The 22,681-nt window shown below is 40.7% G+C and overlaps 1 protein-coding gene across 1 annotated transcript; it reads right to left on the minus strand.

Annotated features, from left to right (window-relative positions):
• Positions 1–830: 830 nt before the first annotated feature.
• On the minus strand, positions 831–3,844 carry LOC127355498 (cytochrome P450 1B1-like). The gene has a single exon (XM_051386449.1). The coding sequence runs from the start codon at positions 3,561–3,563 to the stop codon at positions 1,986–1,988; it is 1,578 nt and encodes a 525-aa protein (XP_051242409.1). The 5' UTR covers positions 3,564–3,844; the 3' UTR covers positions 831–1,985.
• Between the last annotated feature and the right edge of the window lie 18,837 nt (positions 3,845–22,681).

Consider the following 22,681-nt stretch of genomic DNA (forward strand, 5'->3'; position numbering starts at 1 on the left):
TTTTAAAAGATAAACAACTCGACATACCATATGTGGCCTGAACGGTTCTTGTCACAAAATATCATATATTAATATATATATTTATAAATTTTAAAAATGATGGTAGCATGATTTGGTTGCATGTGATAGTCGGGCTGCGTGGAAGCATATAGTGAAAGTAATGGACAATAAGCTGGAGCTGATTGTTTTTTCCACCGGGGTAGGTGACTTTGTTGTTTCCTATGGACTTTCCGTGGCCATTTTAAACATGACTTGGTTTCTGTTATTTACAGCCAAGCTGTTAATTATAACCATACAGGGAAAAAGGCTCTGGGATATCACCATGAAAGCTGTGGGTTTCAGATACAAACACTGAACAGATACAAACAGCACGATTTATTATGTTCTATAAATAAAATATATACAACGTTATTGTTGGAATAATAACCCTTTAAACAAAGGTCACTGAGATAATGTAGCTGTTAGGGTTGTGGCTACATCTAAATAGTTTTAAAGAGAATTCAGATGAGAGGAGTTTAGCTATAAATCTGCTTGTGTGGGTGCTTGTGCAACAAAAGGAAGAACTTAAAAAAACATCAGCTTGGGTTTAAGTGATATTCAGCCACATAACAAATATTCCAGAGGTTTCTATTTTTGTAACAATGAGTAATGACAGACACCTAAACAATGGTGGTGCTTAATATCACATACACTAGCTAAAAATAACTTTGAGACTGAGAAAGTAGTTAGACAGAGATATACACCAGGCTTAGTGGTTTAAAGGAATATTGTGAGATTTTAGTTTCCTCTAAAATTCTGAAGGCTAAATTGACAATTACGCTGGACACGTGGACCATTGACATTTCACTTTATTAATTTCAGATATAGCTTATTTTTCAACTTTTCCATCATATAAAATCAACACATTCATAACAAGATATCTGCTATGATGAATGCTTAAACCTCCAAGGCTGTCTGACTTTAATGTGTTGCCTTGACACAGGCAGAGGAACACATCCCTTGTGTATTGTAACATCAATTCCTGAATTCAGAGGCTTAAAGAGAGTGCTGTGACATCCATGTACATCCATCAACTTTCACAAAGTTACTTAGTAAACAAACATGTTTTTGAGAATGCCTCTTGAGTGACAGAAATTTGCTGCACATGTGTTTTTGTTGTAGTGATGAGACTTGTGTGTTTGACATTGGGTAGCTGCAGTGCTTGTACAGTAAAACTGAAACCCTGGGTGCATAAAGTTTGTGACGTCTTCATGGTTCATGACAATGTCTCTTCTTCATCCTTAAGACTGTGATGGATGTCCCTTGATGAAAGAATTCCTCCTTCACGAACATGCCAGCTTTTTCTTTTTACACTTTGATCAGCATTATTTGTTTAATGTGTTCATATGCTTTGAGTACAGTAGATAGTGAAATACATAACATTTCATTACATTTATTGTCATACCTGAAATATGAAATTATAAAAAAATATTTTATAACTGCTTTACGTGGCAAAGGTTAAATATATTCTTACATATTACAATTGAGAACAATGAGTCATCAAGTGGCTTTATAACATTCACAAGAATTTCATACACAGTTATATTAGTTTAAATTGACATTAAAAGTAAGTAGCTAAATCCCGTACACACATCATACATGTACATGCTCAATAGTGGATGTGAAACACAACTCAGAATTATGTACAAAATCTGATCAAGTATAGAATATTTTGAGAAGCAGAAATTTAATACTTTTGCCCTGATCCCAACAGTCCACAACCTTGAATTCTACCTGTAGTTATCATTATATCTTTTAAATCAGCCCTGCACCAACAATACTTCAAATACAGTCCATGTTAAGATATCCATTAAATATGATTATTAAATATGAAAATCTGGCAACAGTAGGATTTAGTGCAGGTATTGTATGTTGATACTTACTGTTAAATGTCATTGGTGGGGAAGTGTTTGCTGGCCTTGGGCCACAGTACTGGGACATGCTGTTCATGCTGGGGAAACTAAGCCAAGCAGCTTTCCCCTGAGCTTGGCATTGACACAGAATCGGAGGGGTTTCAGTGAGAGCCCATAGGAGCAATCAAGAGTGAGGGACTCAGAGGGGTCGCACTCAAAGCTACACTGGTGCAGCAAGGTGGCTGTGAATAAAAACACCTCCACCTTGGCAATCTGGTCACCGATGCAGCGTCTTTTACCCAGTGAGAAAATCATCACGCCGTTGGTTATGTCCTTATCGAGGGCCCCGTTTTCATCAAGGAAGCGTGAGGGGTCAAAGATATGTGGATCCTTCCACTTCAGAGGGTCATGGTTGACAGACCACTGATTGATGAAGACCACTGTGTCTTTGGGAATGTGGAGACCTTCAATAGTAACGTCTGAGGTTGTGGAGTGTGGGATGGTGACGGGGACGAAGCTGGTGAAGCGCATGGTCTCATAGATGAAGGCATCCAGGTATGCCAGGCTGCTTCTGTCCTCAACTGATGGCAGTCTGTCTTGGCCTACTACTTTGTCTATGAGCTCGTGAAGTTTGGCTTGCATGTCTGGGTGTTTGACCAGAAGCAAGATGATCCACTGCATGACAGTTGACACAGTGTCCTGACCTGCTCCAATCAGATCTGTGACTGTTGCTTCGACAAACTCTTTGGTCAGTCCGCTGTCCTTCCCGTGTTCGATCACATTGATGATGGCGTCGCTCATGTCCCGGGTCACATCAGGGTTGAACGACTCTCTGTGCTGCACCACTTTATCTTTCACAAAGGCAAAAAACTCCTCGTTGAGATTTTTGAAGTTTTCATAGACACTGCGGACTGGGTTAGGGAAGGACTGAAGCCAAGGCATGACATCTACCAAGCTACCTGCCCCTACTGTCTCTCCAAACTTGTTCACCTTTTTTAACAGGGTCCTGAACTCCAGGTCCTCATGTCCGTATCGCCTCCCAAAGCAGAGAGCACACACGATATTAGAAGCAGCTACTGTAAATTCATGAGCAGGGTCAAAGTACCGCCCATCAGTGCTGTTGCGCAAAAATGCCTGCACCAGTTCCATGGCCTCAGCTGTAATATGTTGCTCAAAGGCTCGTTTGGTCTGACTGTTCGCAGAGGAAAAGGCTCTGAGGCTGGACTGGGCTATTTTCCTGTGCGCTTTCCACTGTTTGCCGTAATTAGTAAATGTCATACTTCTGCCTCCAGAGATCATCTGGAAAGAGACAAAATTGGGTCTGCCTGCAAACTCTGTGCTGTGCTGTATGAGAGCCTGACGTATAGCCCTGTCTCCATTCAGAACCACAATATCACTGCAGCCTAGTCGTATCTGGTACACGTTGCCGTACTTTTTGGCTAGCTTGGCAAAGGTGATGTGAGGCATTTGGCCCAGCTGCATGGCATTGCCCACCACAGGCCAGGCGAAAGGTCCCGGCAGTCTTTTCTTGAGCCGGAGGTTCCTGACCCACAGACAGGCTTCCAGACAGAAGAGGAAAACGAAGGAGGCAACCAGAGCGGGCTGGACCTGTCCACTCCATTCCCTGATGATGCTGCTGCCCTTCACACCAAACTCAGTGTCCAGTGCCATTGTGACAAATTTTCTATACACTTGTTCCTTTAAAAAAAAAAAAAAAAAAATCTTTTTAACAAAGTCTGTTTAGTTGTTGTATTTTTGGAAGGGGAAAAAATCAACAAGGTTCTTGTATATCCATATCACATGATAAAAAACATTTAAGATATGTCAATTAAATGCCTGTGAAGTCATAATGATAAAAACCTAAAATGACTGACAGAAGCAGTGCGTTATGGTGAAGTTTTTGGTCTTTAGTCAGTCTTTTCATCCAGATTTAAGGCTTATGTGCCTGCTTTTTGCTTCACTCCAGCGTCTTATATGTTTTGCAGTTGGTGGGCAGGGCTCGGGGTAACTTTCATACTCCTCCCATTGTGGTAGCCCTGCAGACCCCACTATATTATCTCCCTGTTGTCTGTCGCTGTCGGAGGCGCGCGCCTGTGAGCGTCGGCGACACCGGGAGCGTGCAGCGTGATCGAAGCGCCCACTGCAGAGCAACTGGTGACCGATTCAGTAGGGAAACGTGTCGAGCCAATTTGCTTTACTAATTGAAGGACTGGCAGAGTTTTGCACATTTCAAAGTGTATCTTTCTAACATGATTTATTCTCTGGCTGCAGAAGACCCGACGGGCGCACTTTGACTAGAAAACAAAAAAGTGTTTGCATACGGTTTGTCCAACTCTAGACTGACTTTATGCTTTAAGTACATTTGTGCAAAAATCTATTTAAGCGTGAACGTGACATTATTTATTTATTCAGCTGATTAGAGTGTATTTTAATATGCTTAAAAGTTGTTTCTGCATGCTTCAGTAGGGTACCAGTTAAATGCATCCTCTGCTTGGAAAGTTGGAGTTGGAGCAGATCAGTGTGCAGCAGCGTGTGTTTAATGACATGCTTCAATATATGTTTGGTCTATAACGATTCATTCAGTGATTTCAAACGCCTGTGTTGTCATTCCCTCTAATTCTAACTCCAAAAGTCCTGCAGTTTGATTGTAGCAAAGGTTCATTTTGTTTGTTTGTTAGAAAAAATAAAAGTGTCAGTGAAAGTTGCGCACCCGGCTCAAAAAAGTCCGAGCCGACCGCATTTTATACAGCACTTAAACGTTTTATTTGATTTAAACAGCTATAACATCATAAAAAAATCTGTCATTCATTTCAAAGTCGTAGAATTAACACGGAAGATACTAAACTGTTTTAAAGACAGACAAATCACACATCAGATAGGCTTTAATAGCAGATTGTAAAATATCACATTTGTAAATATCAAGATGAGCTAAATGATTCTGATATAAATATATATATATATATATATATATATATATATATATATATATATATATATATATATGTGTGTGTTAAAATCATATATTTGAGCTTTCTCTCTTGAATCTTTTCTTTCTTGATTTCTTTCTTTCTTTCTTTCTTTCTTTCTTTCTTTCTTTCAGACTTATTTTTTATCTGAGCGTCTGACAGTGGCAGAAAATCTCACAGAACAAACTAGCACAATAAACTCAGTGTGGACAAGCTATGAAATATTGATACTTGAACACTGGTGGTGAACACATAAACTGCAGTTTTGCATGACACACTAGGTTACATCATACCACAACAAACTTCAGGTGGCCCCCCTTAACAGCGGTTCTTCTTTCAAATTACAGTCCCCCACAAATATGGGGGCAGTTCAGGAAGAAACTGGCCTTAAGTAATAAATCACATGCTCTGTGTTTTTATGGTTTACGCAATCATGTTAGACATAAGGCAGATAGTCTTGTTCTCAAATGTTCTGTCAGATAGATAGATAGATAGATAGATAGATAGATAGATAGATAGATAGATAGATAGATAGATAGATAGATAGATAGATAGACCATCATTATAAATAATAAGTTGTTCTGTTCATTCTTTTAAACCTTCAGTTCAAGGTGATGTAATTTCCCAAGGCAAAATTCTCTTCGCTTCTCTGTGCGGAAGACGAAATTTGTTTCTTGTTTTCCCACCAACAGAAGTTTATTTTTGCAGGGAGGTAATGACCCTAATTGAAGGAGCTAAAACATTTCCGAAGTAAGGCATCAAGTCGGAGACAGAAACTGCACTGCCCCACAAGCACAGTCCGTCATTATCAGCAGCAGAGGAGGAGGAGGAGGAGGAGTGGTGAGGAGTGGAGGAGCACGACGGCAGAATGTTGAAAATGATATCTAATTGACTTTTTAAAAATGAGTTTTACAGCAGTTATTATATATATGCACATCATTTTACATGACACTGAGGTACGAGTCCATTAAGAGCCCCATTAAAAAAAGGAGGCAGGATAAGGTATTATATATACAAGTTAAAGTCATGCAGCACGTATATCTCATTAATCAAATAGAACATTAACCATGCACTGCCTGTATATTTCACCTTGCTTCTGTGGCAGAAAATGTTTTATACCCTTAGATTAAGTAACTGAAAGTTACACTTTTTAACCATACACCCACAAACTGTCATATATAAAAACTTTTGATTTAATAAACTGATAAATAACAGGTCTTGTAGGCACAGCATGCTTATATTGTGAAAACGATCAGAAAGGCAACAATAAAAGTAACTTAAGTGTAACTACATTATGTGTTATGTGTCATTCTTGCATAATAATGGTCCTTAAGCAGCCTTTTACAGATGTCGAGAGTTTTGCTGGTTCAGAGCAGTGCCTGAGAGCTGTTTGTCTTGAGAAATGTGGTGTGGCTGAGCACCAAAGCCTCCAGAATGATTCCTCGGTTAACCAAAGACATAGCAATGTCTTCGAATACACTGCCTGCACTGGGGATGACTGTTTCTTCTCTCCTCTGTTCCTATAGGGGGAATCCCCCCTCCCCTCAACTTCCACCTCCACCACCACTACCACCTCCCCCTCCTCCTCCTCCTCGCCTGAGTCTGCTCCACATACACATGTGGCCACTTGCATCCCCATCACGCTAATCAGAGCCAGGTTTGTGGCTGAGGAAGGGGGTGGTTGGGTGGCGGGGTGCAGTTTGTGTGTATGTGTGTGGGAGAGGGTGGAGGCCCGGGTTGGAGAGGGGGTGTCGTGTGTGCGTTTTGCGTGTGGCTGCTGTGTTTGCCTGTGATTACCCCTTGTAACCTGGCTGTGAAAGGTTGGCCCTGACCCTGCGTTGACTCTGGCTGAGGGGGGAGTAGTCAGAGGGGATTTGGGGCTGGGGGGGGAAGGGGGGGAAGGGGGGGTGTCTATATGCCACTGCATGTCATGTGCTGGCGGGTGGGCGCTCGTTGTGTGGAGACAGGACCAATGGTAGACCAGGCTGCCCCGGCTCTGGAGCTAATCATTGTTTACTAGTCTCATTTCCACTTCTCAGTGAGCTACTGTCACGCACAGCACCAACAGGGAGGAAGGAAGAGGGAAGGGGGGGTAGGGGTTTGGGGGTGTGAGGGAAGGAGGGGGGGCAGCAGGGAGAGGAAAGCCAGGGGTCCAACAGGCAGTTGGGGAACTGGTGGGACTTGGGAAAGGGAAGAGCAGAGGGAACGCAGGAATTTGAGTGAAGATTTCAGTTGTTTTTTTTTCCCCTGAGAGAACAAAGGTGAGCCAAGACTGAAAAAGCAGCAGCCAAAAACAACCCGACAAACCAGTAAACAGACCAACAAAAACATCCTCTGGGTCCACGCCATCTCGGGCGGCCAGGAGGTGACCACCGGACATTGCTAGTTAGAGATGGTGATGTTTGAAATGAGAGTGTTTTGCTCGCCAGACCACAATATGAGGAAAGAGAGATACTTGGAAAAAGTGTCACTGTCAGACCTGATTGTTGTTTGTGTGTAAAAAGCCTGAGAAAAAACAAGCAATAGCACAAGTCACATCAATGTGGAGATACAACCCAGAGATACCAAATGGGCCGGTGGTTAAAGTGGTATAAGTAAGCAGTATTTTCACATATATACACACCAAAAAGATACATTTCAACTCTAGACTATTGGGTCAAGGCCAAATCTTAGAGGTCATCTTCAGAAACTGAAAAGGAGGACAATCCCAGTTCGCCTAAGTTCTACAGAGTGTTTCAGCATCTTTCACCTCATTGTTTTGGTTTTCCTGCCCTCAGATTTATTGTTGCAGTTCACTTGTGTCTGCATCGTTTCTAGCAGCAGCTGCAGCCGGCTCTCAGATAAACCCACCGCATGCTACCTGGCCAGCACTAAACAGCAGACAAAGACTCAGATATTTCTCACAGGAGTTGGTGGAAATCAAAAGGAGAGGTGGCCACACTGGTGAATGTAAACAAATGAAAGCTAATGTTGTTCTTTGTCTTCTGGATCTGAAACTAGGAAACTGTTTAACACATTCTCCATAGCAACATGATAATATGGTCAAAAACATCAATTAATGCAGGTTTACCATTGATTTATTTTTTGTTCAAAACACTGCTTTAGAATATATAAAATGATTGACTATAATACAAAAGTAGAACACTGATGATCTTATCCAGCACTGGAAGAGTTAAAAGGGAAAACACTGTGCTACAGTTTCAAACATACTTTTGGAAAATGTCTAAATCCATGCTTGGTATGAATTGTGGTCCAAAATCATATTTGATATTGTAAGAAAAGAAGGCTAAGTAAAAAACGACAAAGCATGTATAGACTATGAGCATTCTGCATGTATCGTGTTACATACATTTCACCACATACAGCACAATGAACCCCAGGCACACAACACTAGATTGAATTATTGAGAATTCAATTTCTTGTTTGTGGATTTGTCCTCCACAGTTTCACTTGTCTAAAAGGCTGTTACACAATGAAAAGAGTCCATAGTGAAGCACAGAAGACCTGATGGAAGATGGGGTAAGTTACAGTAACACAGCAGGTCCAATGTCCTGTGTTCATTTAGATTTGGAGTCAAAGAAAGAAAATATCATTCCAAGGAATCTGGTTATCTTTGATAGCTCCGTTGTGTTAGACCTGCTGTGCCCAGAGATGTGTTGCTGTAGGCAATATCAAACAGCCCACATAAAAGAGCAGAGCGCTACTTTTGGAGAATGCTTTCCTGGAATGATTTAAGGTCCTTGGTTAAACCATGAAAACAGGGCTTTAGACCCTTCCTAAAACTATGATTTTTAACCTTAGCACAATATTTTCTCCACACACTACACTTTCATGTGGTCCTGTAGTTGAATATAGCAGCAACGTGTTCGTGGTTAGAGGTTTGATTCAATCCAGTGACCACCCACGCTGCACATTTTTCACACTTTTAATACTGCGTAATATTGATGAACTCATCAAAAGGGAAACATTAATGTAAAAAACATAATCCAAAGTTCCAGCATGAAACGTTCTTTCAAAGTGGCACACAGTCATTTCTTTTAAGACCTTAAAAAAATAAAAGTTATCCTTGCATGCACTAACCCAGATCAACTTCAAATTTTAGTTTCTGCATAAATATAAAAACAAAACAATAGGAATATTGAGCTTACTTAAGTAAAAGTAGCAATACCACACTGTAAAATTAAATACTTTACTATAAGTAACAGGCCTTCATTCAAAACCTTAAGTAAATTCATAAGCATAATTAGCAAAAAGTCACTTTTACTTACAGGTTTGAATGTAAGACTTATTCTTGGACTCAACATACTCATTCTATATAAAATAATTTTACTATTGTTTAATATTGATGTTTTTTTTATTAATATTACTGCTGCATTAATATTTCTGTTACTTATCTACCTCATATACTTTTGTGTTCTACAGCAATTCATCATATTCAATAAAATCTTCGCGTTTGTAGCGTCACTGTCCTGTGAGAGTCATGTATTTTTAAAAAAAAATCTACTTTTCATGAGCTCAGAAAAACATCCCTGCATGTTTTCAGCTTTGTGACTGATTGCATTTGCAGCAAATCCAAGAGGGGCTTTTAAAATAGGTGATTTAACTTAAGAAGGAGAATTTTCTCAACCCCATAAAGGAACACTTAATCTTTCATCAGAGATTGTTGATTGTCACTGGACAGGAAGAGTATGACACAATGTAAACTGAAAATGTCTAACTAAATCTGTCTCAGTAGAAGTATAAAATTGCATAAAATGGAAATACTCAAGTAAAGTACAAATACCTAGAAATTGTACTTAAATACGCCAAGTACTTTGTTACATTCCACTACTGAAACGAAGTTTGCAATAAAATGAAAATGCAGTATAGATCATAAGAAAGTTCAGTAAGGCCACTCACACTGATGCACTGAACTGCAGACAAACCCTAAATTCCTCTATTATTAATAGCCTATAGTAATTTATAAGGGTAATAGACTATTTTTCTCTTTTCCCACACTCCTCCTGGACCGGACAGTCTTCCCTCCTCACTGTGTGCAGGCTGCGTGATAGATCTTCACTTAATGTGGCACCCAGGACAGGAGCCATGTATTATGTACAGTATATGGATATTTGTCTCTAATCCCGTTGGGTTTTTGCGTGCTAGGGGAGCGGAGCGGGGATGAGCTTGCGTGCCATGCCCGCCTGGCGTGCGCGGAGCTCGGTCACTGTACTCTGGCTACCCCAGGGAGCGGGGGGGGAAGGAGGTGTGTGGCTGCGCTGAGAGATTAAAATGAGACGAGGGAGAAAGCACAAGCAGAAATGGCTTCCAGATGACCCCGACTCTGTGAGCTCATCTTAAGACAGGCTAAGAAGTCGGTAGGACATTTCCCTCCTCCTGTCCTGCGAAAGAACTACACAACCGGTATTTGTCCAGTGCTTTAAATGACACGGCCACCGTAGAAAATAGCCTACATAATGACTTAAAAGAGCAGGGGGGGGGGGGGGTTACTAAAGCTAATTGTGGATTTTATTCTGAAATTGTCTTCTGACATGCCACTCACATTTCTTTCTTTGAACTTTCACTCTTAATTTTTCAGCTCAGTCATCCATGTAACTTTACAGAATGATGTGGGCTATGTATCATGACAATCTGAATTTTTATGTTGATTTTAATACAAATTTCTATTTCTATTATAAATTCTGGTTTTGGAAGAACATTTTGTTTGGTTGGACTGGGTTGAACTTTATTATTGAAAATTATAAAGCTTGGCACCTTGAAATTATTACAGTGTTTCAAAGGTGAAGAATGCATAGATCTGATTAATTATGCTTTTACATCAGATGTTTTAATTAGTGTATAATTCAAATTTAGGATTTCAACCTTTCTGTGATTGGCCAATTTGCTGTTAGAATTGATAATAAGAATATACCAAGGAGCTCCTTTTTTTATAGTTAAAATTATTACATCTGTTATCTATCAACCATGAAATACAACCTTTAATATGCTACTGTTATGTCGTATAATCTTTATAATGGAGAAAGATAGATAGGGTGGACTGCATACCATTAAGAGTTTGACATAAACTTTACCCTCTGATTCTATTCATCACATTAATATAGATAATACCCTGAGTCTTAGTATGAGACAGGGCATTTCATAAGCTCACATTTCTGCCATTAATCTTTCATAGAAGCTTGACAACAGCATTATGTCACCTGCTTCAATTAAATAATGCTATCATTGGGTGTCCACAGTGAATAATTAACGGTCAGTTATACTGTATATGATATATGTCTTACTGGCTTTGCAACAACTGGATGACTATATAAAGATATTGTTTTCTGGGTAATTGAAAAGAAAATTAAAGCAAAAATCCACCTTGAAACATAAATCACTTGCACATGGACACATTTTTTACACAGCTGGAAACTAGAGAGACACCACTCAGTTGTGTTTTCTGAAGCTATTCCAGTGATTTTGAGGAGACTCCTCTAGAATTTCATTTTATACGTTGAATTGACAGCTTCTTATTAAATGCTGTCAGTGTACCAGATTTGGTCCAAAAGATTTGGTCCAAAAGATCATTTGTAGACCGACTGAAACAAAAACAGGAACATACAAATACAGAAGATAATGTTAAAGGAGACAGGAAAAAAACAACACTGTAAAGGATTGAAGCATACTTCTACAAAAGTTTTAAAATTACAGTACAGTTACCACAAGGTTTGGATGACACAGACGGAGTGTTAAAAGTAGAAGGATGGCATCAGAAAGGTTGAGACTTACTCAACGTACATTACTGTGTGTGATCAAGATTTTCCAGGTTCCATTTTTCCAAAATTACATATTTGGACGCTACTAGGTTTATTGTTTTCAGATCTTTTACAGTCTTTGTGGGACAAAGTATAGTGAATTTCCAGACACATGGCTACCTGTACTGAACACTGTTTTTCACGTCTTTCTAACTGCCATTATTCCTTATCCAGTGTTGTTAACTGTGCAGTATGATATCCAAATTATATTTTTACTCCATGTTTTCTATTGTAGATCCTGCACTGTCCCTTCGCATGGACTATAAGGTCTTGATTGTTTTTTGTGTGTCAGTTAATCATTAATATAAACACTATATTAACAACAAAATCCATCATATTTGGCACCTCTATAGGATGCATGGACCAACTAACATGACTTGTTGCTGCTGCAGCTCCAGTCCTACTGGCATGTTAAGTTACCTATTGGATAGAATATTGGAGGAATAGCAAGAAAAAACTTATTCAGAAAGGAGGATAAATGTTTATTATTTTAGAATAAAATATTATATATTAGAATAATGTTGTGGTTTCTTAATGAAGGACTGATTTAAACATTAAAGTTTATTCTTGACCTTAGACCTCAAGAAGGAATTACTTATGTCCATTACAACTGAGCAAACTGAGATGCGGTTGAAAGACCTTGAGACTGGACTTGTTTTTTGGCAAGCTAAAGTGCTGATTGTTCTGAGACTCTGCAGTATCGGATCTGTCGAGAAGTACACAGAAAGTACGGCAGAAGTTTCTGCACGCATGCATGCAAGTCTTTCTGAACATACCCTGTTCAGGTTATTTGGAGTTTGTGTCATAATTTGTCAAATCATTGCACTCCTGAGCCTTGTTGAGTGAGAATGAGCATAACTCGGTATTCTCATGACAGTTTAGAAAGATGAGAGATTGTCACGCAAATGTTGATGTGTTTACTCTTGCATTACAATACACGAAGGCCTAGAATAGGCCTTTTCTTTGTCCATTATACTTGGAAATGGTTAACAATGAAAGCATTTTGTCTCTTGATACTCCCGAAATCTTCTGTAAAGCATCTGCTAAGTTTGCTGTGATAGGACATGAAGTAGGTCTTCTTTCTTCTCCATACTTTTAACCGACTCACATATTTAAGAGCTGTTTTGTCTCTGTGTCTCTTTGAGACAGATTGTCCCAGGCTGGGATCCCTGCAGGTGGGGAAGCTGAGCTGGTGTGATCTGGCTGAGGGGGTCAGTGGCTCAGCCACAGGCACACTGAACATTACGTGCAGTATGGATACTAGCAGCGGGTTGCTCTTCTCATTGTGTAATTGGGCGGATAATGTTCCGTGATTTCCTCTCTTTTGCACCTCCATATGTTCCGCTTGAGCAGCTTGGTGCATTTTAGTATCCTGAAAATGAAGCGGGGTCAGCAAGCGGTCGGGTATACCCCCCTTCAATGCTCCAATTCTGCAGATAAGCCCATGGTTTCACCACAGCAGTGGGACAGAGACCTCAGAGGGCATCCACTGTGCTGGACCCTGAGGATCCCCCCTGTAGTCTCACTGGTGCATATTATAGTTGCAATATTAGAGCTGAAATATTTCTTTGAGAAGTAATTCATCAAAAAACAAACTGGCAGATGGCAACGGATAAATATATCACACATAAAAGTAAACTTTTGTGGTAAGAAACAGAAATATATACTTGGCAAACACTTAAAATCTGTATTATGAACTAGGAACAAGCAGAGAGGACAGCGTGTAATAAGTGTGAAGCCTTATATAAGGCTTGTGTGCTTTATGTACCACACACCCCATTAGCACACCACAGCCCTTCGTATCTGGGGTTGTAAATTGTGAAGCAATTACTGGAGAGAGAAATCGTCACCAAGACCAGAGAATTAACTTACTTATAATTACTTTAAATCATGACTACTGCCAACTGCTTTCCAGTTTTGCGTTGTGACAGTAGTTTGAGAAATACACAGAATGTGCAGTTAGGCCATCTTCCTAACAGCTCCTTTTGCTTGGCTGACATTTTAGCTGTCTCAAAGCTTGAAATTTTTGCGTAGCTCACCTGCTTCTATTTATCTACGCTCCCTCATTTGTGACTGGTATAGATTCAGACGGAAACGTTTCTTTCTTTACATAAAATGTTCAATGCCTGTCAACCCAGTTATCAGAGTTCAGCTGTTGAGGGGACTGAATCTCTCATATGAACCACAGATATTCAGTACTGCACGAGGAGCAGAGATCTCTTGAACAAGCTGTTTATACTTCTGTCCATAAATACAGAAAGAGTGATTGCAGCTCTCAGAGCAAGCTGACGTAAAATAGTGTGATCCTTGGAGATGACACAACTCCAGCAGCCTTTTACCCTTTGGTGCTCTTCCGAAGTGAGAGTTGTCATATTGGGCTTTAGGTAACAGATGACTATGCAGGACCGCCTCACTATTCACGGTCAGAAGTTCTCTACATCAGCAGCGTTTTTGTACTGCAGAAAGGCAGAGAACGTAATATAAAACAACATCCTCCAAAGTACAAGTGACAAATTAATACCAGATAGTTCTAATTTTCGGCCTTGTTTTTGTGGTGTTGTTGCATGTTAGTAGTTTTGTTTTGCTTGAGCAATACAACTATGCTACTCTCTTGTATAAATTAGAAAAGCGAAGTAGTAAACTTTACTTTTTAAGGCCCCCTTCACTCAAAAATATGTTTTTTTTTCTTGTTCCTACAGTTGGATGTTTGAGCTTCACTGTGCAGAATGATGTATGTGCAGAATTTGACACTACAAGGATGTTTTCACATTCATCTGCTGAAAGCGGGGCCAACAAGCATGATTTGTGACATCACAAATAGTTTGGAGGTCAGTCCTGGTCCAGTTTGCAACTTATACAAGAGTGATGTAGAAACTTGAAGCCACCAGTGCACAGACACTGAGAATGGACTTTACAGTGAAGTAGGAGACATATTGTGTCCAGCAGGAAAACTTCTTTCTATTAACTAGAAATTAATAAAATTTGCAAATTCATAGATTCTGAAAGTCTTAATCAGGTAGAAGGAGTAGAAGCAATTTTAAGTAGAAATTAAGTGGACATTTTACTATTTTGTGCAAAACATATCATAACACACATTCCAAGCTGACTCTTTGTATATATTTCTTAATACATGTCTGGAGGGGATCTTTAAGTCTGGCTCTTGAAGAGAAATGTGAACTGACATCTGACAATACCTATTCAATACTCTATTTACTAGCATAATTTTGTACAAATTACCACCCATTTCTCCGGGCTTTATTTCACTCTGGCATGTTCGCAAGTCCCAGCTGCACTGAAGTCCATCTCATCCTCTCTGTCGGACTGCAGTGCACCCTGTAGCCCATGTGGAAATAACCTGGAACCACTGACCTGTTCAGCTGTTTGGCTGAACAAGCTGTACAGGCATGCACACTCATGCATATGTATTTATGCAATGCAAGCAGACATAAGGATGCTTTCAAGCAGTCATCCACAAACACATAGACACATGGTGTTTGTGTAACAAGGTCTGCCAGCATTATTGTACCTATTATATAATTGTACCTTCCCTTTAATGTATAGTCAGCCCAAGAGTCTCAGGAATTTCATGCTTGAGAACATTTTTTTTTACAATGATTGTATCTCGGCCATCTCCTCTGTTTAGGTATGGGACGAGTTCAAATGCTACACTTGGTGGATTTTGTCTATATAAGGCCTGTTCTTTTCAGTGGTACAGTCATTTATGGGGGAATGTAAACACATAGCTGTTAGCAGACTAATAGCCATTAGCAGTCCTATTGTTTGAGGAGAGAATGTCTGAACTGACGTGAAAAAAAGATGATCTATTGTCGACATTTAGTGTGATATAAAATTGCATTGTGTGTGTTTTACACCTTTCTCATTTTTTCATCTATGGCATCCATATGGATATACTCTCTTAAACTAGTTTGACCTCTTTCTTGAGTGGAATGGACAGAGTGAAAAGAGGTGGTGGTAGTAAATTATCACAAGAGCGTGTGAAGAATTCTCTGAAGAATTTGTATGATTCCTTTTAATTTGCAGAACAGCCCCCGAAAAAGGTCAATCGACAAGGAACAGTGGAGTTTTTTTTATGGTGTTTTAAACAAGCCCTGTAGGCATAGATGGAGCGAGTGGTGTTCTGTCATTGTTTGGGAACAATTTCACAGGCAAGTGCAATGAAGGCGGATGTTGGCCCTGTATTTCATATGGGATGATATGCCTTTTCCTCCCCATTCGATATGCTTTGGTAATTCATTGACATTATTGTCGGAACCTTAGGCAGGAGCTGTAATTGAGGCAGATGTGAAGACCAAAGCCCATATTTTCTTAAAAATACAGAGTTGGTCAAACAAAGAGGTCATGTTATGCTCATGTAATAAAACTCTTTTAATTCTAAGTAGCATACAAACCATATATTTTGTTAAGTATGGCCTACTGATAACTTTATGAATGGTGTAACTTGAGACACGAGTCCTACCATCCATAGGCTTCCCACGGAGGCAGACCCAGACACAAACAACCTTAAAGTTTGACCCTCTTACCCTGTTCCCTTATGTACTCTGCTGCCCCCTTTTCCCTGTTGCACCCTCCACTGAAGGTGATACATTTCTAAATCCCACAGGTTCTGTAGTGAAAAGCGTGGGCTGCCTCACAACCCAAATAGCTTAAGAGAGAACAGTCTCGGAGGAGTCCCCCATACACAATGTATTCCATATGCTCACTCAGAAGCCAAGAGGCACCGTATGCCACATCTGGCATAGACCACCTATGCTAGCTGACATATTCCTCCTCAGACCATCAGACTGGCTGCCTCTCAGTGGAGGGAAGCTGGCCTCATGAATGATCTTTTCCGTCTCTGATCTTTGTATTTATTTCCGAACTAAAGACATCAAGGGGTAGTGGGTTTATCCGGCCATAATCAAGGGAGATGGACACAATAACTTTTTCACTAACATTATCTCTTTTAAATGGAATTGCATCTGTTATTTACAAAATTATATCGTCTTTGAATGTGTCTATTTGCGTTCTTTGGTCTCCTACCATTGTCTGAAAACATGCAACTGAGGTGAACTAAGTTATCTGACCAACTCTAAAGAGACTTTAGAGCTTTTGAGTAAGTAGACGTTCCCATTTTTACCTGGTCACACTCTCACCGGTGGGAGTGAGTGATTGTGTTTGTCTTTTCTTGTATAAGTCTTATATTAGCAACCTGTCCACAATGTTTCCTGGACCTGTCCTTGCTCCAATTCTACGTGGGTGTAGAAAATACATTGATCGATTAACATTTTTTCCAGCTACCGTGGATGGAAAAAGAGTCTGAGTGTCCAAGCATTCCATATGTCCTTAAAGGTGGATCAATAGTTGCATTAAAGGTTTGTGGCGTAGCCTATGTAGCCTCTGCACGCAGCCACAATAGATACACTGTAGCTGATGTGCGCCTCATCAAATATTTTACCATGCGCCATGACTGCAACGGTTATTGAGATACGATGTGGGGACCGGAAGAACTATGACTTTTGTCCTTGTTTTATGACACACATGTAGCAAAGACATGTCCACTGCACACCTTCAGCTCATCACAATCGCCACTGGGAAAGACAGAACGTAAACACGACGACTGTGCAGAAATAGTGTCATATACAGCATGGAGACAAGGTGATCCTTACTACCATAAGTCTAGCTTAAGTCAATGGATATAAAGGCAGTACAGCTGGCAGTAGAATTCAGAGTGAAGGATTACCTCCATATGGCTAAGTAAATGGGCTTTTCCATAGTTTTCCATAGTTTTCCATAGTGCTTTTGAGAAGAATTATGAGACAGATTCCTGTGTTTTTCTTTGAAGGTGAACTGAGGACAGGGTGTGTGTGAGTAAGACAGATCTGACTGCTGAGGCTTTACCATACAGACAGTCTGCCACTCTGAGGTACACTGAGGTCACTGGAGTTGTTTTGTAAGGCTCTTATAAAAGGTGAACAATATATCCTCCCTCTCACTTTTACACTCTCTAAAGAGAAGGAGGGTATTGCTCCTCTCTTTCTCCTCTTTTTGCTCCCTCGCTTTATTACCTCCGTCAGCCCTAATTTGGGTTGATGGGGTGGCTGTTGCATGACAAGACACATGTCTGGGCCCCTGCGTGAGAAGGCTGGCTCGCTCTTGCTGGGCTTGTTTTCTTTGCGTGACCATGCCCCTCCCTCTGTCACTCCTGGTACCTCCCAGCGAGCCCCCCCCTGACCCTGTTCATGCCCTCGTTAGCTGGCATGTGGCTGGTTTATTTGCTTTGGCCAGCCGCCCGTGTGAAAGGCACATTTTGACCACGCTCAGGGAGGGGTCATCTTTGAGTGGGGCAATGGCAGAGGTGTTGGTGTGTGTGTGTGGAGGTGGAGACAAGAGTGAGTGGGGGTGGTAGGATGAGCAGCTGAAAGAGCTCTGTGCTTTGCATGTGCGTGATAATGTGTGGCTGGTCTATTTGAGTGTGTGACATCCCTGCCTGGTCAAAAGGAAATATGCCCCACTGTAACTGCTTTTGAGGGATGTCATGCACAGGCAGGTCACCAAAAGTTTACCGTTCCGGCTGCCAGAGAAAAGGGAGCTGCACGATCGTGGCAGTGTGTGGAGATTTCACTCGTTCCCACTGATGTAATCCAAATGCTCACGCTAACGTTCATGTCTCTGCACATTCTCTCTTCTGCCAAATTTTCTCTATTGTATTCAGAGTGGGTATATGAACATAGATAGAAGCGACGGGATGGGACCGACACAAATCTGCAAAGCTGGGTTTAAGGCAAGGTTTGCTGCTGAACCTGTATAGATTGTGTGCAGTCCCACAGCACACTGTGACGATACAAGGGGGGAGTACAACTAAATGTGAAACGCAACTTTGAAGTTAATAATAACATTGTAAAATAAGTTACAAAAATGGGTCATATTGAGTTCTGACATTGAATTTAAATTATAAACGACTTAACTCATTTATCTGAACAGTGGCCTCATCCAAAACTTTAGTCCAAACTTCTATTTTAAAACTCTTTTCTTGTGCATTACTGTGTAATAGCGAATGGAGGAATGAATTAATGAACAAACGAATGAATGAATGATCATGTTAAAGAATTGTTGCTCTGTATTAGAGCGGACAGCTGTTTATTAACTAACCTGACTTAAAACACTGACTCATTTACACATTTGTTGAAATCATGCAAAGCTCCAAAAGCTATGAGAGAAAGCAGAGAAACAAATAGTCCCTTTTACATATCTTACAGAAAACCCCTCAAAACTCAAACAAAATCTATGGGGGAGATTTACGTCTACAGTGTCAGTGATGCGGATAATATGCTGATCTAGCGTTTCCCAGGTAGCCAAAATGGCTTGACCCAGCAGCTTTTTTCCAGACTTATGCCAGATCAGGGATGAATAATGCACCAGAATCGGGACTGATACTGTTCCAAAGCTAACCTAGTGCTGCCAACTGGAGCTGATTCATCCCAAGTGCCCACCACAAAAACCTATCCAAATCAGGCAGCCATATATGGGACAGGACTTGACATATTTGGTCCACCACCACCAGGATATGTCCAAGTGCTCTGATTCAGCCACAGTCTACCTAAATTCACTGACTATCTGTGTTTTAATCAAACATGCCACCAGAAAAGAACTTCTTTATTGTACAATAAATATTGAATATTGCAAATAAAATATGGTCAGGATTAGGCAACTAAAACCCTATCCAAAGATTGGGGCAACGACATGGTTACATAATAAACAAACAAACATTAATTGCAGGTCTGTGATGGGACGCACACTTCAGGCTCCTGTGTGAAATTCAAATGTGCTACACACCCACCCACCGCTCCAAAGTCCACGTCCACTTACTTTCGGCCTTGTGACAGTACATATAAAGTGCTAAATAAATAAAGTTTATTTATACGGGGCACACTCCTCCTGCACTGAGCGTTGACCTGAAATGTAAATTGTTGCTAATATATCTGTGGTCTTATCTCTGACTGACTTACCTTGTCGTCCTTGTTGTAAATTTAACATCTTGAGGAAGTGAAAATCTCAAGTAGGCACCAGGGCAGTCATCTTGCATAGGCCATAGGCTATTTAAAATTTTGCAATGACTAAATAAATAAAGACACTGACAGGAGGAGAAAACAGCATGTTAGAACATGTGGTCCTAATTCTCTGGATGCAGACTGAATTTCACTGGTTGATTTTACTCTCCACCGTGTTCAGTGGACTATCATTAGCTCAACACAACAACGTGACAAGATTGGAAAAAGGAGATAGTCCTATTCGTGAGGCGGAGGTGTGGGAAATTGTTTGCATCAGTTATTGCATCTAATTCCACCCGGTGCTACATATGGACACCTTGACACCAAGACCTTTATGAAAATTATGAGACAGAGAAGCAGGGAACTTCAGCTGACATCACTTCCCACTAATCCTTTAAGTCAGAGAAGAGACATTGTGAACAGCAGCAAGACGAGGCCCATAAATCAAGCAGGATGTCGGTACAACAGGATAACACAGCCCGACATAGTCACAAGTATGTTCCAGATTAACCTCTGCCGCCGCTTCAGTCAATACCTCTGCTGGCATGGAATCACTTGGAGCTGTCTGGCTTTGGAAGCTGGAAGTCATGCTTTGGCTGTAAACACAGACACTAGTCTCTAACAAGGAGCTGTAGAGCAGGAAGAAGCCCACAGAATCAAATACTCTTTGGTCTCTTGACTTATATTCCCGGCACAGGGTTGTGAAATTTTCACATGATGATTTTTAAACATATTATTACTGACCGACTGCTGCAACACAGGGGTAAAACCCATCTTTCATTGCATGTATTTATTGGACACATTGAAAGCAGCAGAAGAAGATTTATTTTTTCCAAATGAACACTCATCAAGCTTGAATTGTGCGGTTTGTCCAATACCATTTTATAAAAGGGTTGGACCACATATTGGGACAATACACGAATCACTTAGAAGAGCCACATCCTTATGTTCTGAGACTGCCATAAATGACAAACAAGAGACATTAAAATGATCCATGGAGAAGACGAAAAAACAACCTTCCTCTGCTGCTCCAGGAAACAAACTTTTATGGTGGTCCTTCACAACTGCCACTAACCCAAATGCTAACACACAGATACAAACAAGATTTGATTAGGATTGGCACAAGAGTGGATGCTTTCCGTATTTCTTTCTTCATGTGATCTTAGTTCGTTTATTTACACAGAGGAATATATTCTCACATTCTGATGTGTAGAGGGAAGCACTATAGGGTGATTAAGGGCTCCCTACGGAGTGAGACAGAGGAAACAGACAGAGTTTATCACGCTTGGGCAACAGTGTAGCTTAACTGAAATCAGATCCCTATGTGCTCAGGATGCACATATGCCATAGACACGCACACTTGAACGTATAAATGTGAACTGTTGAGACACAAAACTCTTTTCCTTTGGGATTCGACAAAAAAAGAAAAAAAAAACGTTATAACTTACTTGTAATTGATTTCTTTGGCCACTTGGGGGCAGCTGTAAAATTGACATATTTTACCTTGGTCTATTTTCACCATATAAAGTCATACGGTGAACTTTTCAGAAAACTGTTGCTTATTTAAACATAGCAGACATGGCGCAACAGTAGCATTATTGTGGAGTCATATTTCTGGCCACATGGTGAATATGAGTCCAACATTCACTTCCTTTTAGCTCATTTAGTTACTAAATGTGTTACTGAGTTCACTGTTGACTGAGTTCACTTAGCTGTTAAGCAAAGTGATCATTTTCTACCTGTGAAGATTTTGTAATTCTGCAGCAGTAAACCAGTGGGCGAATCAGTCCCTTTAGTAAACCCTTCAGCATTGTGGGGAAGCCTGCACCATTTGTGTGAAGCAAATACCACAACCTCACCAAGTGTGAATTTTAAAGGCCAAACGACAGCCAAGTCAATAGCAAGCAAACTAGGCACAGTATGAGTGAATCCAGACGGCTTTAGCTTTTTAACCATACGCTTTCATGTCTCTGAAGTGTGGGACCAAACTGGTAGTTATGAGGGCTGTTTAAATCCTGCTTGAATGAGAAAATACTTAAGAGTGAAACGCTGGCAGCAGTGTCTTCTAAGAACGAAGGATGATATAATTACATGTATACCGGAGTCTTATGTATAAATTACTGTGGACATTTTTAGAGATTATTTACATGTGCTATCAATATTAGATGTTGACAGCTGTTTTTATTCATTCAGCCTTCTCTTAAAGTTCTGCGGTGAAATACAACTTTTCTCGCTGCCTAGCAAAGCCACCGAAGGTTACTTTGCTAGTGCTTTTATTTAAACAGTGTATAGTAACAAACATAATAAATTCTCATCTTGTTTCTATTATTATTTGTCCTTTCTGATGGTTGAACAAAAATGCTTAGCGCCGTTGCATGCAAAATGTTCAGCCCCATACTTGTCAGCTACACGATAGCGCTACTGTGATAGACCTGGTGACATTTGACGAACAGATCTGAAAGTGTGAGAGGTCTTTAGGTTTCCAAATTTTTTATCAGGCCCTGTGCTTTGCTCAGCGGTGAGTGAGTGATGAGGAGCCGCTAAGGTTACAGGGTGGTGGGGGGGGGGAATGCAAAGAGAACCCCATTACGTGACATGAAGGGGAATGATCCTTCCTGCTGTTGCACATGACGTGAGAAGGGGAGACAGGCCACTGTAGGGAGGAGAGGCTTGAAATCCAGAGGTCAGGTTTTGAACAGGTCGCGCCCTCAGTCACCTCCCCCTCCCTTCCTCTTCTCCCCTTTCGTGACCCCTCCATTCTCACAGCATCGTCTCCATACCTGACGAAAGATGTTGATGAACAGCAAAGACGGAGCTAGAGCTGACTTCCAGGACTCAGGAAAGACAGTTCATCTCAGTCAGGTGCTGCGTATGCGTCTACAGCCATCTGGCCTCCCCTCCTGAATAACAAAGCGGTGTGTTGTTGAGAGTTTCCCATGTCAAGGCCAGTAACCTGAAAGCACCTTGGATTTTTTTTTTCC

The sequence above is a fragment of the Dicentrarchus labrax genome, unplaced genomic scaffold, assembly GCF_905237075.1.
Source record: "Dicentrarchus labrax unplaced genomic scaffold, dlabrax2021, whole genome shotgun sequence".
NCBI lineage: Eukaryota > Metazoa > Chordata > Actinopteri > Moronidae > Dicentrarchus > Dicentrarchus labrax.

Excerpts from the sequence above, each read along its gene's own strand:
- LOC127355498 (XM_051386449.1), bottom strand. The coding sequence starts at position 3,563 with ATGGCACTGGACACTGAGTTTGGTGTGAAGGGCAGCAGCATCATCAGG.